The following is a 16,094-nucleotide window of genomic DNA, read 5'->3' on the forward strand; positions in this document are numbered from 1 at the left end:
AAGTTGAACCAGTGTTCAAAATTTTTGTCATAATTTTCGGAGTCTACGTTGACTTTGTTGAACAAAAAAAAGTACAACAGTCATAATCACCACAATCTGCTTGTCCTCAAGTTTACCAATGTTAGTCTCAAGTTGAGAAAAAAAATGAAAACACTTCTGACCAAGATATTATGCTAGAGTCATCCATCGAAGCCATCATTATAAAGGAGAATGAGGAAGGCCCTGCAAAGGTTCCAAAAGAAGAAGGTCTTGTCATGATTCTAGAAGAAGAAGATCATATTATGTTTGAATCAACCATTGGTTATTCCACTTTAGAAGAAGAAGAGATGTTTAAAATTTTCATTAAAGAGAAAAACCTTGAATATGTCGATGCAATGGAAGATCTTGATTCATCCAACTTAGCAAATGTAGATGATCCAGCTCAAACAAACTATCCAGATCATGCCATGAAAATTTATCAAAAAGCTAGAATTTCTCATGTCTTTATGGAAAAAGAGGAAAATTCTACTGATGTGATTTCTTAGGACAACTCACAATTTGTCAAAGAAAGATGTAGCTTTGTCATTCTCATCATGTTGTTCATCAACCTTTTGGTCTCAGCTTGGACCATGAGTAACATCTAGGGAAGAATGAACATCTTTTCAAGATCAATTCAAACCTCTACCTCTAAAGTTGAAAATAGTAGAGTCATCTGCAATTTGCATTATATACAACAAGTCTATGCTGGGTCAAGCGAGCCAAAAGGTTAGTTAAAATCTTCAATAAGGTCGAAGATCAACATCATATGTCATTTTATAAAGCTATATCTGGGGTAACATTGGAGCAAAAGTCCAAGTCCTAATCTTTTTCAATGTTGGAATGGAGGATGGTAGAATCAAAATATGAGCAAAATGGAAAATATCATTGACCTATCCTCATAACACCTATAGTCTATCACTTGGTCAGATCCAAAGCGCACATTGTTCTCTACGTTGGGTCAGAGAGTCACAGGAGGTAAAACTACACCATATGCATCAGATTTGCTCTAAAACTCATATAATCTGAAGTCATATGTTCATCATTCTCACATCTTTTGGGAGTGTGAGTTCTTTTGTAAATAGTTATTTAAAAATCTATATATATATATATATATATAAATAATTCAAAAAATAAAAAAAAATCTAAAAAAATCAAGCTAATTTTTTTGCCATTTAAATGGATTTTGCCAAAGAAGTTATTGCATTTATGAAAGGTTCACATGCACTTCATCTCACTCCTTACACAATTGGCAATGATTAGTTTTTTTTTTCATTATTGTGAAGAGAAAACTTAAAGGTAAATGCTCTTTGCGAGAAGGCAAAATAAAATGAATGAGCTTGCAGTAAAATAGAAGGATAAATCTCTTTATGAAGCCTGAAAAATAGCAAATGATGAACATGTACAAACTCATATTCTATGGTTTAAGACCATGATGATCCACTTAGAGAAAAAACTCTTTAACTGAAGGATGACAAACTAACTTTTGTTTCGTTTTTGCTTTTCATCCCCTCTTTTGGTTGACCTTGTGTACTTATTTGTCTTATACTTTAGTATAATTTATTCTTATATTTTATTTTCAACATCCTTAAAAATAACTAAGTTGGTCATATCATTGTAAAAAACAAAACCTACCTATTCAAGCATTATCCTGAGGTATGATTTTTTATTATTATTTTATAAAGAGAAGCATAAAAAAGAAAAAAAGTTCTCATAAAAAATGTCAAATGCTAAAAAAAGAAGCAAAAGACCTTATTAAAAATTTTATTATTGAAAAAAATTGTAAGAAAGTTTCAAAAATCATAGTGTTTCCTCTGCAATCAAAGATTTCAAGCAAGTGATGCCTAGGATTCCTTACCCACCTTTTTTCTTTTTGAACTTCATGTACAAGAATATTGTATTCAACCTTCTTTGTTACCCCTTTTTAAGCCTCGTGATACCTAAAGTTCAAAAAATAATCACCATTTTCTCTATCATCATTGTTGTCACAATTTATCCTCATTATTTCAAGTCTAATAGTTGATGTCCTATTATTTCTTTCAAATCTTTGGAAAATGATTGATTACTTGGAAATATTCAATATAGATCAGTTTGATGAAAGCTTTGGAGTAAGGAGATTAAAATACATCGAATAGAAAGTCTCAACCTTTTATATGTTTGGAGATCTCATTTTTGGGCCTAGATATAGCCAAGGAGTCATGATCATTTGAATATTTCTAGAGTCTCAATCTTTATGAGATTAGATTGACATCCATTAAAGCATGAGTTTATACATGTGTTTCTATGACTAGTGGCTTTGAAATTTAAAGGTCAAACAAAAGATTTATTCTAGAAAAGAAGAGTAAGCTTATCTATTTTATGGTGACTTTAATTAAGGGCAAAAACTGGAAAGTGAAGTCGGATCAACATTGGCAAAGAATTGAATTGTTGCTGAGTAATGCAAATTTCACACTCACTTTTGCACTCACTCTTCTCATGTTTGCAATACTTTCTAAGGCAAGCATCCAGTTAGACCAAAATGTTCATTTTTAAATTTTGTTTTCAAAAATTTTTAGCAAGAAAAAATTCCTTCTTTTGAAAAAAATTGTTGGGCATCAATTTTTAGACTTAGATAATCATGCACATTGCATTTAATAAGTCCCACCATATCATATCATGCAACATTGTCATTCATAAATGTTATCTTTGTCTTGTCATTTATTCGTCATGAAGCTCTTTAACATCATGATTTGATTGTCTCATCCATGACATTTATATTGCAATCATTCATTCATGTTATCTTATTAAGGTTTACAAGTCGATCCGACAATAAGATTTGTTTTGACAAAAATTTTCTACAATCTTTATCAATTTTATCCAAACTGAGTTCTTCACAATGCACGGATCATTGTCATAGCTTTTGCCAGAAGTATCATTTTGAGTTAATCTTTTAAAAATATGTCTTTGTCTCAATGCATTTTGTTTTGCTTGTTTCATCTTGAGACCGATGGTTGGTCATCGACAAGACCTTCTACCAAGAATAGCTATCATTACGTCAAAAAGACCCTCGGGTGAAACAAGGTTCATTTTTTGTCTTGAGACTGATGGTTGGTCATCTACAGAACCTCCCACCAAGAATAGCTACTCATTACATCGAAAAGACCCTCAGGTGAAACAAGGTTCATTTTTTGTCTTAAGACGGATGGTTAGTCATCGACAATACCTTCCCACCTTGAATGGTTGACCATTTAGCCAAGGAGTGGGGAATGTCTATAAATGCATTTTGACAACATAATCATTTTTCATCAAAAATAACAATATTGACTTCAAACAAACTGATGCCAAGTATCTTCCGCATTGTTTTCTAAAAAACTTGATCTTTTAGTCAAAAAATTGTCTCGAACTTACTTTAGGATCATCTTGATCAAAATAGGTCGAATCAAAGTATTTCATCATGCATCATCATGTCATGTCATATGCATTTTTTTGCATATTACTAATAAGTTTTCTTGCCGCTAACATAGGCCTGTGTCATTTTTTTGTAGGCACGAGGACATTCACAAATGGAGTATGACCTTCATAAATCATAGTTGTGAATGTCCTTAGAATGTGTGGCATGGGCTAAAAGGCAAAGAGCCTTTAGTGACACTTATAAATGCCATGCAGGAGGCCCTTTGTCTGACATGTCCTAACATTCCCAAATATAGTACAAAGGTCCTCAAAATATACAAACCATCATTTAGTAAAATTGCATAAGGGGTATAGGTTAAAGGATGTTCGCAAATGTGTGAGAACATTCACAAATGTGAGAGTATTTAATAAAAGGAGGTTCGCACATTTTGAAAACATTTGCAATCATGAGTTATGAAGGTCGTATTGTATTTGTGAATGTCCTCACACATTTGCGAATAAATGCAGGAGGACATTCTAAAAAAATGACACGTATGGGAGGACATTCGCAAATACAATACGACTTTTTGGGGACATTCTTACATTTTAGGAACATTAGCATATTTTGTTTTTTATGAAGGTTCACACATTTTGGGGATATTCGCAAGTAAAAAGTTGTAATGGTCCTGATATATTTGCATAGGGATAAAAATCCCCTAAAAAATGTGAATCAAAATTTTGGATATACGAGAGGACAGTATGGCCATTTTTCATTTTAGATATATGCCTAAGAATTTGTCAAATTGCTAAGTATTTGAGAAAACTCTCCATTTTGCAAGGACAACAAGATAATTTTAGGGTTCGTGCTATGGAAGCCATAATGCTTAGATTCTCCATCCTTGTTGACCAATAGCAAATCAGCTACACTGAACACATCAATCAATTTTACTGTTTAACACGTTGAGTAAAACTTTTAATCAACTTTCCTCAATGATTACTTATGGTATAATAAGGGGAGGTCAGATCATTGCTCTCTCATAGAAAGCCGTCAAATAAATGGGACAAAGGTTGGTGATCCTAATGATGACGTCAAACTGACCCTTACAACGGCATGATCACCAACCCAAACCCCGCTCTTAATAACGGGGGAGGTATACTGGTCTCTCAACCCTTCTATCTCCAAAACTAACTAAAGAACAGCATTTAGGAGCAGGAGGAGGAGAGGAAAAGCAAAAGGAAAATGGCTTCTCAAGAGCCGGAATACCGCGCACAAGCCCTTACCATTGGAGTTCTGGAAAGGAAGACCGGGCAATCTGATTGGAAGAATGGTGGATGGAGCACAATCCCTTTTGTCATAGGTAAAGATCTCAATACTTTCACCATCCTCCTTGTTGGGATCTGTAGTCTGCACTAACTGATCAAGAAATCTATGATAAGTTGGCAAACTGCACCCATTAAGTGACCTGGTTCTCGGCGAGGGTTCCTCGTCATTAAAAAAAAAAAAAGAGACCAAAAAGTGTGTAAACAAACACTCCTTAGAGGTCTGTTCGAAATTTGGAATAAAGCTACTTTTAAGCAGTCGTTTCCTTCGATCTTTGATTTCATGTTTTTGTAGAGAATCTCAAGACCCTTCCTTTTCTCTCAACCTGGATGAAAATGGTTATTCAAAGTCATAATCGTGATAAAGATTCTTGAGCTCCAAGCTGAGGAATCGGTACTGGCTGTAAATTAAAAATTCTGAATCCGAATTCCCTTTGCCTTGGAAGAATTCAAACACACTTGAATGGTGGTTTGGATATGCACTATGGTGAAGGAACATGAAATAAATTCCCAGCCACCCTGCATGTGAAGTAGGCATTCATCATGCGGTACATGTCAAAAAAGCTTTGGTTTGTGATCACCTGCAGGGAGTGCATTGGCCTCAACAATTGCCATCTATGGAGTAAGTACAGACCTCATGCAGTTCCTCGACCACCGGTTCCACATCAAGAGGATTAAGGCGTCACAGATCACTAACATAATCAACTCACTCATGAATTTGACGCCAGTGGCTGGTGCCATCTTGTGTGATTCCTACCTGGGCTGCTTCCTTACCATCTCCATCTTCACATTCATTTCTTTCTTGGTATGTTTTTCATTTGGATATGATTCTGCACTCTTTTCCTTGTTTTTACTGTTTTAAGTTAACCCAGTGGAGTTGTCAACCTACCCTACCAAATTTTCCTTAATCCCCAGAAACCACCTTGATCAGTGCCCACCTAGAATGAGTGGGGTCAACACTTTCATTATTCTGACAAGGAGGTTTCTGAAAACATCAAATGAAGGCATGCCATGGTGGTTTAGCAACTCCCCTGTGGATTGTGAAGCACCCAATTGTTTATTCGAGTAGTGGGAAGAGGACTTGGTTACTTTTGGTGCTTTGAGAAGATTGACTCCCAAAAATTGTTTTTCAAGGTATGGTGTGAGTCAATACCATGTTAGGATAAGTTATTTTTTTAAAGTTATGGTTGGATGATTTGACCCATATATCAAACATGAGACGTCATGTATAGCTATGCATGATAATCATTTTTGTTTGGTTTTGGACCTTAAAACGGAGAGTAGACGAGCCCACAACGGCTTATATACAGGTCATGTTTAGGTGGTCAAAGCGTCTGACCAAGTTTCAAGTAATATTACATGAATAAGGTCTAGGATAAGGCCACTGTGAACGGGGTGAGTCATATTAAATATAGATCAAACCTATAGCTGACCACGACCCACAATCTAACCTGGGTTGGATCTGATTCACATTCCCATTCCTGCAAGTCATATGATGTAGGTCCTGGGTCCAATTTGGGATCACGTTTGGGCACCAACTATTGACAACCGAAAGCCCATCCTACAGTTTTAGGGCTTTTGAAGGCTCAGCTGCAGATCAAACTGCTACACAAGCTCTATAACCTCCGCCATGTAAGATCTGGAGTCTCAGTTAGACGGTCCAACCCATTTTCCTGAATATAGTGTTCGCATCACGGGACACCACGGTCCAAGACAGGCCATCCTATATCGTTAAGTCCAAAAAACTTTTGTCTCACCCCTAGAGGTGCAACAAAAGTGTCCTGCCAAAGAAGGACGCATGTAGGGGTGGCAATCGGGTTGGGTCGGTGGGTTGGCGGGTCAGAATACCTCAACAAGAACATGACCCGTTTATTAAACGGGTCGGATGTGGCAAGCACGAACACAACCCATTTATTAAACGGGTAACCTGACACGACATAGTTAACCCGTTTAATAAATGGGTCAGGTCGACACGATTACACGACACGACGACCCGTTTATTAAACGGGTTGGCGGGTCGGAGTTAAGGTTAGATAAGTTAATATATATATAAACGGGTCGACGGATTGACGGGTTTGTGTAAACAGGTTGACCCATCCGCCTAACCCATTTATTAAACGAGTCGGCAGGTTGACGGGTTCGTGTTCACGGGTTGACCAGCCCGCCTAACCCGTTTATTAAACGGGTCAAACGGGTTGGCATACCCCTAACACGAACATGACCTGTTTAATAAACGGGTTAGGCGGGTCGACCCGTTTACAACACAAACCCGTTTAAGCCAAACGCTAACCCGGCTAAGAAACGGGTTGGCAGGTCGGGTCAGATTTTGCCACCCCTAGACGCATGTGATTTCTGCACCCTACTTTGGCAGGACATCATGTCACATTTGATGCTGGATCATGGATCATGGATCATGGATCATGGATGTGAGGCCACAACCACAAGATGCAATTGTTTTGGCAGACCTTTGCGTCCTGCTTATCAAATGCCACCTAAAGGGTCTATGTCACAAGTAGGGGTGTCAACGGGTCGGGTTTGGTTTGGATTCAGGTAGAATCAGACTTGGATCAGATTTTTGGGTATGGTATCGGGTCTGGACTAAGGTTTAATTGGGTCTACTATAAGAGAAACCATACCCGAATTCGATAAGAACTACATGAACCAGACCCGGTAAAATAATGTTTTTTTATCATATTTATATTGAAAATTTGCGGGTCTTAATCGAAACTCAGGTCGGGTCCGGATCTGGTATAAAAATTTCATAAACTATAATTGGATCCATGTAAAATGATAAAAAAATTCACAATTGGACCTTCGGATCTAGACCCAAGTCTTAATCATGTCTTATTATTTGTCACCATACCCAAACCCTATAGGGTTTGGTTTGGGTCGGGTCCAGGTAAAACAGACCCATTGACACCCCTAGTCACAAGGACATGTTGTCATGGTCTAGCAAAACAATGCAAAATTGTACAATGCGGTGACATGTGACAGGTGTTGGACGATGTTGTAAATGTACATTTTTTTATTTTTCATATTTGATTACTTTCACCATTATTCTTTTGTTTTTTCAGCAATTTTTTGGTTTGAGATTCAGTTGTAGTTAGGGATGGCAGTGGACCGGGGTGGGGCATGGGACACGGTCTCCACCACTACCCCGTCTCAAAATTTTTCCATTCATCCTTGCACGGGTTTTGATTTTAACCTCTATCCCTGGTTCATTCCCCATTTCATGTCCTTCATCCCCCATCCAAACAGGTGAGGTGGGGCAAGGCTCCATTTCTCCGATCCTTTCGTCGTTGCCGCCTTCCGCCATTAGAGGAAGGAGAGGAGAAAAATGGGAGCTCACGCGGCTCATTAGAGGAAGGAGAAGAGAGATTCAAGAAAGAATTTTATATTAGGGTTAGGAATATATATATATGTGTGTGTGTGTGATTTTTATAATATGTATAAAGATATAATAGTAATTTTTTAATGAAGATCGGGGATGAGGCGAGGTGGGGCGGGGGCAAGAGTAAGTTCATCCCCACACGGGTTTTGATTTTAACCTTCCTTCCCCGTTTCATGTCCTCCATCCCCGGTTCAAATGGGGCATGGGGCTGTGCCCCGTTTCTCCCAGTCCACTGTCATCCCTAGTTGTACTTTCAGCTCATACTCCGGTCAATGTGGTCCAGAATATTTTCATATATGGATTTGGACGACTTAGAGCCTCATTAATTTTCTCTCATATCTTTGTTCAGATCTTGATCAAGTCCAATCTTGTTTGTATCTTTTGCTTGTGAACAATATGATTTAACCCTATCTTGAGTGGATCAATAGTACCATATGGAATTTAGATACACATCCAAAAGTACTTGTGCTGACGTGCATCAATTTTCTAGCATGATCCAAAACACTTCCAAGTTTCCTTTGCACCCTTACTTTTTGTACACAATGTTTTAACAGAAATGATTACACGAAGCTTCAGAATATTGAAAAGGAAAAGGGCCATGCAATTTTTCGATGGGTGCAAGTGACGATTTTCCCCTAAAAAACCATTGTTCCTTTTGTGTTAATATCTAAGGGACCAATGAATTTATGCGGATATTAATGGCAACTTAATGCGGGCTTGATTTCTAGATTTATCATATTTTCACCTTACAATACTCGTGTAATTCTCTAATTTGCAGGGGACTATGATGTTGATGCTTGCAGCATTTGTTCCATCCTTGGGTCCACCATCATGTGACCCTTCACTAGGCTCATGCGAGCCTCCCTCAACTGCTCAGTTCGCCTTCCTAAGCTTAGCCTTTGCAATAATCGCAATAGGTGCAGCAGGAACAAGTTTCACCTATGTTACAATCGGTGCGAACCAGCTTGATAAACAAGAGGAACAGGAAGTGTTTGTCAACTGGTTCTTCTTTACTACTACAATCGGGATGCTTGTTGCGTTCACGGTGGTGGTCTACATCCTAGACAATGTAGGCTGGGGCTTGGGCTATGGAGTGTGTGCACTGCTCAATGCCATTAGCTTGATCCTTTTCCTTCTAGGCAAACGGCGCTACCGAGATGTGAGACCAGAGGGGAGCCCTTTTGTTAGCTTGGCTCGAGTAGTGGTCGGTGCAAGTCGCAAGACTAAGATTCAGTTGTCCAAGGATGAAGATGACCACTACTATGGGGATGGTCCACAGGGCAATCCTCCAGCATTGACTTCTAGTTTCAGGTATAGCATACTTGGGTTCACCAAATCACCTGGATCACTTAAGCTCGTCGTCTTATGAAGAATTAACCTTGTCCAAAATGACTTCTTACAGTGCCATCTTATTTGAGACTTTATCCTAAAATACAAATAACTGAAATTTAATACTAACCATATCTTATCATAATGGCATCAAGTTTTTATCCAGGGCAAATTTTGGGGTCACATAGCTAAAGTTTTCTGCTTCATATGACCATGATCTTGATTCTTTGCATTCCAAGTTATGAAAATATCGGAATTTCATGAACTTGGGTTTTCCATATGACCTTCGAAACTGACCATATAGTTCATGAAAAGAACTTAATTCATGTCACCATTAAAATACTTTTGTATTGTTCATGCAGTTTTTTCAATAAAGCAGCTCTCATAAGAGAAGGTGACACTCATTTGGATGGCTCAATAGCAAGGCCATGGAGACTATGCACCATCCAAGAAGTTGAGAACCTGAAGACGTTACTCAAGTTGCTTCCTCTATGGTCCACCGGGATCTTCCTCTCCACTGCCACTGGCACCCAAACCAATCTCACCATTCTACAGTCCCTTGCCATGGACCGTGGCTTAGGCCATCACTTTAAGATCCCAGCTGCTTCCTTCCAGGTCTTTGCGTTCATTAGCATGGCCTTCTTCCTACCTATCATTGACAGATTCTTTTACCCATTTTGCCGAACCCTGACTCGTGGGCCGCCCACTGTCCTTCACCGTATAGGTGTTGGGCATATAGTAAACATTGTTGGATTGGCTGCCATTGCATATGTTGAGTCAAGGAGGCTTCAAATATTGAGCAAACATGGGCTTGCAGGCCAACCTGATCCCATTGTGCCAATGTCAGCCCTTTGGCTAGTGCCCCCACTTGCACTCATTGGAGCTGGTTCAGCTTTCTATATCCCAGGCCAAGTGAGTCTGTACTACCAAGAGTTTCCAGTGTTGCTTAAGAACACCGGCACGTCGATGATGTCCTTGACCATGGGGATTGGGTTTTACTCAAGCACACTGCTTGTGGATGTGGTCAGAAGGACTACAGGATGGCTGACAGATGATGTGAACAAGGGCCGTCTAGACAATGTGTTTTGGATGCTGGCTGTGTTGGGAGGGCTCAATTTCTTTTACTATCTTGTGTGTGCTAAGTTGTACAAACTACAAAGTCTAAGCTAATTGTTGTATGTTAAGCAACACGGTATATTGATCAATAAAAAGGTGGAAAGCATCTGGAAAATGTTGGCGGCTTTGCAAGTGCTCAACTTCTTTTACCATCTCGTGTGTGCTAAAGTGTACAAATTACAAAGCTTAAGCTAATTATTTTATGGTATGCAACATGCTTTACAGTCCACTAAGTAATGTAGTCAGAAGCATGAATAAAGAAGCACATTGTCTTCTTAGAAGAGTTGATTTTGAATTCACAAGACCCTTTTCGAATTCAGGAAGGGATAGCTATGATCCTTCGATTCCACAAGAGGTTCCTTAAGTTCACTTGGACAAGGAAAAGAGCATATAGCTCAAAAAAGTCGTTAAATCCACAAAGAAAAGAAGGGACAAATACCCATAAGAGAACTCACTTTATTAAAAAAACTGAATACAAAGCAAAAAAACGTCTCCCCTATTTATAGACCCAAGAACCCTTACTTGAAAGTCTAAATTCTTTAAGAACTCTAAGACATTCACTCTTATCCATGACTTCTTTAGAAAGTAAGATCCTATTGAGACTTTCCTATCTTAAAAGACTCTTTGCACTTTCTTATGTAAACCATAATTCTAAGACTTAGGACTTTGATCCCATCTTGGACTTATCTTGATTTTCTAAAAAAATTATTCTACATCGGTCCCCTCCACTTATGACAGTCACCCTTGAGTTGATATTTGGATAGACCGGCTCTACTAGGGGATGGTATGCATATAAGTCAGTTACATTGAAAGTTGGAGAAATGTTCATGTCTCCTGAAAGATCAATGACAGACATTATTATTAATCTTCTTGATAATAGGATAAGGCACATACTTCCTATCATTAAGCTTGTTGTTTGTTCTTGTAGGAAAACACTCTTTTCAAAAATGAACCATTGACATGTCGCTTTTTTCAAATGCCTTCAAGTGTCTATGCTTATCTGCATCTTTCTTATACTTAGCATTTGATTCTTTCAATTGTCTCTTCACATCTGCATGCACTGAATGAATTTCATCTTCCATATTCTCAGATGCTACACTCATTACAGGATTTTTTTGCAACTTTATAAGATCTTAAGTATGCAAATCTTCACCATAAAGTCCTCCAAAAGTGACTGAGTAACATAGTATCGCAATCAAATGTAATAGTTTTTTGGTATCCCATACAGTCTAACAATCTCAAAAGAATAAATGAACGATATTTATGGCTTTCGTGGTCTTTCTACAAGGAATAAAATGTGCCATTTTTTAAAATTGAATGACTATAAGTCCAGAATCCGTACCTCTTTGCGTTCTTGAAAGTCCAAGCATGAAATCTATAGACAAACCTTCTGTTGGTTCTTTTGGCGTGGGTAATGGCATGTAAAGTTCAGAATTTTGAGATTGTCCTTTAGCCTTTTGACATACAAAACATCATTGCACAAACATGCCAACATCTCTTTAGCTGAGGCCAATGATACCTTTCTTCTATGAGAGCAGTAATTTTATCATGTCCCAATTGTCCCCCTAAACCTCCAACATGCAATTCCTTAATAACCCTTTCTTTCATAGAGCACTTTGTATTACATAACCTATTTCCATAAAAAAGGAAACTTTCTTAGAGGTGTAAATTCTCAAACTAACCTATTTGCCATTTTTCGTAGTCTACTTTGAAGTCTTCGTGTAACGCCCCAAAATTATAACCTAAAAAAAACCATGCAATTTTTTTATAAATAGCGAAAATAAACAATCACATAAGGTTATACACCCTGGGCGAGTTACAAGTAAGTTAAACAACATTGACAAACCATAACACCATTTAAATACTTTAACTAAATAAATTATGTGTATATCAAAGTTTAACAAAATCGATTAACAAAAATCAATAGAGTTCAATCAATCTGGATCACATGGAGCCCCTCCACAACATCTCATAACCACTTCACAGTTTACTCCTTGGCATCTAAAATTTTTTGGGATAAATCCCATCAAAACTCATTTTGAGCCTCAGTAGGATAATACATTAACAATGAGTGCATACACAACATCAAGAATACACATACATGTATCAACAATTACGCAAATTAACAATCAATAAGCATACATTTGAATAATTATAACCATTCAGTTTAGGATAATATATCAATCATAATAGAATGCACTCATCTGAATGATTATAATAGTCAAATTCAGGATAACAAAAAAATCATCTGAATAATTATCACAATTACATTCTTGATAACAAAACAACAATAATAATGGCATGCTTTCAACACAAATATAATTGCATAACTATATTTGCAATATCAAAAACATGCAATTGCTCAGATAACACATTATTACACCTTGTATTAATATCGCTCAGGTATACGAGAGGTGTATGTCCTAAATCCAACTCAAATTGATCTCGGTGTTTATTATGTTAATTGTCTTTTAATTTAACCAAATGGTCTGACTGAGAAGGCTTCTACTGTAGCTGTTTGTGACCAAAAGAAATTCCACCAGTAGCAACAACGAACGGATCAATCCTAAGACTCTGCAGAGACAACGACATACCACTCAGGACTCATTGGTAGTTCAGTTTCCTAACTTCTGGGAACTGGGAACCAAGTGAGACACCTCGCCTTCACATAAAACAAAGGGTCCTAGGTGTAATAACCATAGAGGGGTCTAGCAAGGGCTGGACCAAGGAAAGAAAGAAGGAAGAAATAAAAGGAAAATATTCTAGTCATAAGCAAGTTGAAATTTGTTTTCAAAATGGAAAGGGGGGCCAACCCATGGGGGTCAACCTACCCCCTTCCTTATGTATTTAGCCTACAATACAATAAATATATTATGTAATCTATATGGCATATTCATTACATACTATGCTTGAAATAAAAATATAAAAAAAATAAGAAAAAAGAATTAAAAAAATGTATAGTAAAATAAATTTTGATTTAGAAACTTAGCCTAGATTAGATCAAGGGCTGAGATTAGCCCCAATCCTTGACCCAATCAAGGGCCTGTAAAAAGGGAGGAGCCCCCCCCCCCCCCCCCCCTCATTTGATCCCCTTTTATTTTTCACAAGTTTTTTTCTCTCTCCCAAATTTCCCTTTCTCTTCTCTTTCTTTTCCCTACACCAAGTCTTTAGTGTTTCACCCTTGGCTCAGTAAGAGAGGGTTGCATGTGCGTAAAGGAAGCTTAAAGAGGTCATGTGTGAAGCCATGAGTCATATGGAATGGTCGGTTCATGCGAAAAGAACAACCCAAGCTCGTAGGACCAAATTTTGCCAAAACAGGTAAGGGGGTCTATGCTCTACTTATGAAATGAAATTTGTGGCACAAATCTCATCAATTTTTTATAAGTATAGACCCTAAACCATGCCTCTCACATATGGGTTTGGCTTAGGGCTACCAAAGAATGAAAATAGAATGGGTTTTTGAAAGAAAACCCCTTTAGAAATCATATTTTTTTCTAAAACCCAATTTCTCATAAAATAAAATCGTAAAATTTTAAAATACTTAGGTTATGCAATAATTTTTTTGTAAATCTTGATTTTGGTTAGTAGATCATGTTAGTATTGATTTTTTGTAAAAATTTGAAGGATTTCCATGATCAAATTCCTTAGATATTACATATTTGGTTTTATCAGGTTTTTAAGAAAAAAAATTGTAATTTTAGTAAAGACCATGATATGCCTAATTAAGTTTGTGAAAAATTTAATTATAAATGGTAGTATATATGCATGATATTATTTGGGAATTAGTACATAAATTTTTTATTTTTATTCATAAGAAAATTGCATGATTTACGTTTTATATTATGAAATTTACCGAAATTATTTCTGAGGAAGACAGGTTCATTTTTTTGGCCAAACGGTTAAGAAAAAAAAATTTAACCATTTTAGATTATTTTAGTTTAGTGTAGTATGAATTTCATAATTTTTTTATTTAATTCATGCAAAAAATTGGAAATATGGATTAGGGTGACCCGTTTTGGCTCCATCCGAATACATATACCTGGTATTACATATTTTTGGCTTGATACCCGACTAGTAAATTGCTCGTATCTCTCTCATTTGGAGGAGTTTTGATGAATGCTTTATTGAGTTGGAAAGCTAACAAATTTTACATCTATTGTGAATTTTAGGATCTTTTTATGGACCGAGCACTGTTTTGTGACAGTCAAAACAGAAAAGTATAGGTCTGTAGTAAAATGTTCATAACTTTTTCATATAAATTAATTTTTATAAACGGTTTGTGGCTCTAGAAAGCTGACAAATTTTTCTTCAAACTGTAAAAAATTAAACTTTGTTCACTAAATGAGTTTTTTTTTGTAAACTTTATAACAGTTGAACATAGTTTGACTTTTGCAAGTTCAAGAACTTATCCTCAAACACCTGCATAATTTATTTATTTATTGATGTGTGTGCCATTATGAACAATATGCAGACGGTATATATGTTGCAAAAGTCTAATTTTATGTAGGAAATGATATGCCCAATATTGAGGCATGAATGAATGTTTAATTAATAAAATGTGTTTGCCTAAGTGACTATGCGCTAAGTAAGGTTCGAAAAGGTCCAACTTGCGAATTTATTGAAAATGTTTTAATATTATCCCTGTTGTATATTTACATATATCTCTAGGTTGACGATGTTGATGATGATGATGATATAAATGTGTGGATGCATGCAAGTTATGAATGTTTATCACATTGCTTATGTATATGCATGTGTGTTTGCAAAGCATGAAAATGAATATGTTGTTGAATGCAATGCTCTAATATATGCATCCATTATCCTAAAGTGACTGAATCCTCTTTGATAGATTTAATCATGATGTTGCATGTAAGACATTTAATTTAAATAAGTAAAACATGTGACATTAAAGTAAGGGCTTGCAAGGAAATGACAAGCGGTACATCTGGCTTCGTGAAATTCTGTTTTGAGCATGGAAGGTTGATCCTCCACACCCATGAAGATAGAGAAACCCTCTGTAATAGACTGCAGCATAGGAGGAAGAAACTCATTAGTGAAATTCTGGTGCATCGGGATGGTGGTGTTGGGAGTTTCTCTCACTTTTATCGTCCCTTATCCAGGATTGGTGAATAGTGCCTGACAAGGTTAAAACCATGCATGTATGAAAATACTGCCTACGTCATGGCCCTGATCTAGGTATTTGCCTATGTTTATACCCACGGGGCTAAGAAGTGAATCTTAAATGTATGTGCATTAGCTAGGTATAGCATGTATCATATAATAAAGAAAATATAATTAAAGATGAAAATTGGCTCATGTGTATGAATGGCTTATGCATTAGTAAGTACATGCATTTTAATTGTTCATACATTTTTCCTACTTAAGTTGAAATGAATGATGCATATTTTATATTTTTGCAAATACTATGCTTACTTGAATTATTGAAATGCTTGTTGAATTATTTTAGATTTAATTTGATTTAGTGTATGAAAAGTTAGATGCAATTTCTGATTTCATATTTTTGCTTTACTTGTTTAGTATAGCTCTACTCTAT

The 16,094-nt window shown here is 36.7% G+C and overlaps 1 protein-coding gene across 1 annotated transcript; it reads left to right on the forward strand.

Moving 5' to 3' along the window:
* The first annotated feature begins 4,624 nt into the window (after nucleotides 1–4,624).
* On the forward strand, nucleotides 4,625–10,594 carry LOC149839662 (protein NRT1/ PTR FAMILY 2.7-like). The gene is made up of 4 exons (XM_090004909.1): nucleotides 4,625–4,742; nucleotides 5,292–5,509; nucleotides 8,874–9,406; nucleotides 9,787–10,594. The coding sequence occupies exons 1-4, from the start codon at nucleotides 4,625–4,627 to the stop codon at nucleotides 10,592–10,594; spliced, it is 1,677 nt and encodes a 558-aa protein (XP_089861035.1).
* Nucleotides 10,595–16,094: the final 5,500 nt, after the last annotated feature.

The sequence above is a fragment of the Nuphar pumila genome, chromosome 4, assembly GCF_984573655.1.
Source record: "Nuphar pumila chromosome 4, dmNupPumi1.hap1.1, whole genome shotgun sequence".
Taxonomy (NCBI): Eukaryota; Viridiplantae; Streptophyta; class Magnoliopsida; order Nymphaeales; family Nymphaeaceae; genus Nuphar; species Nuphar pumila.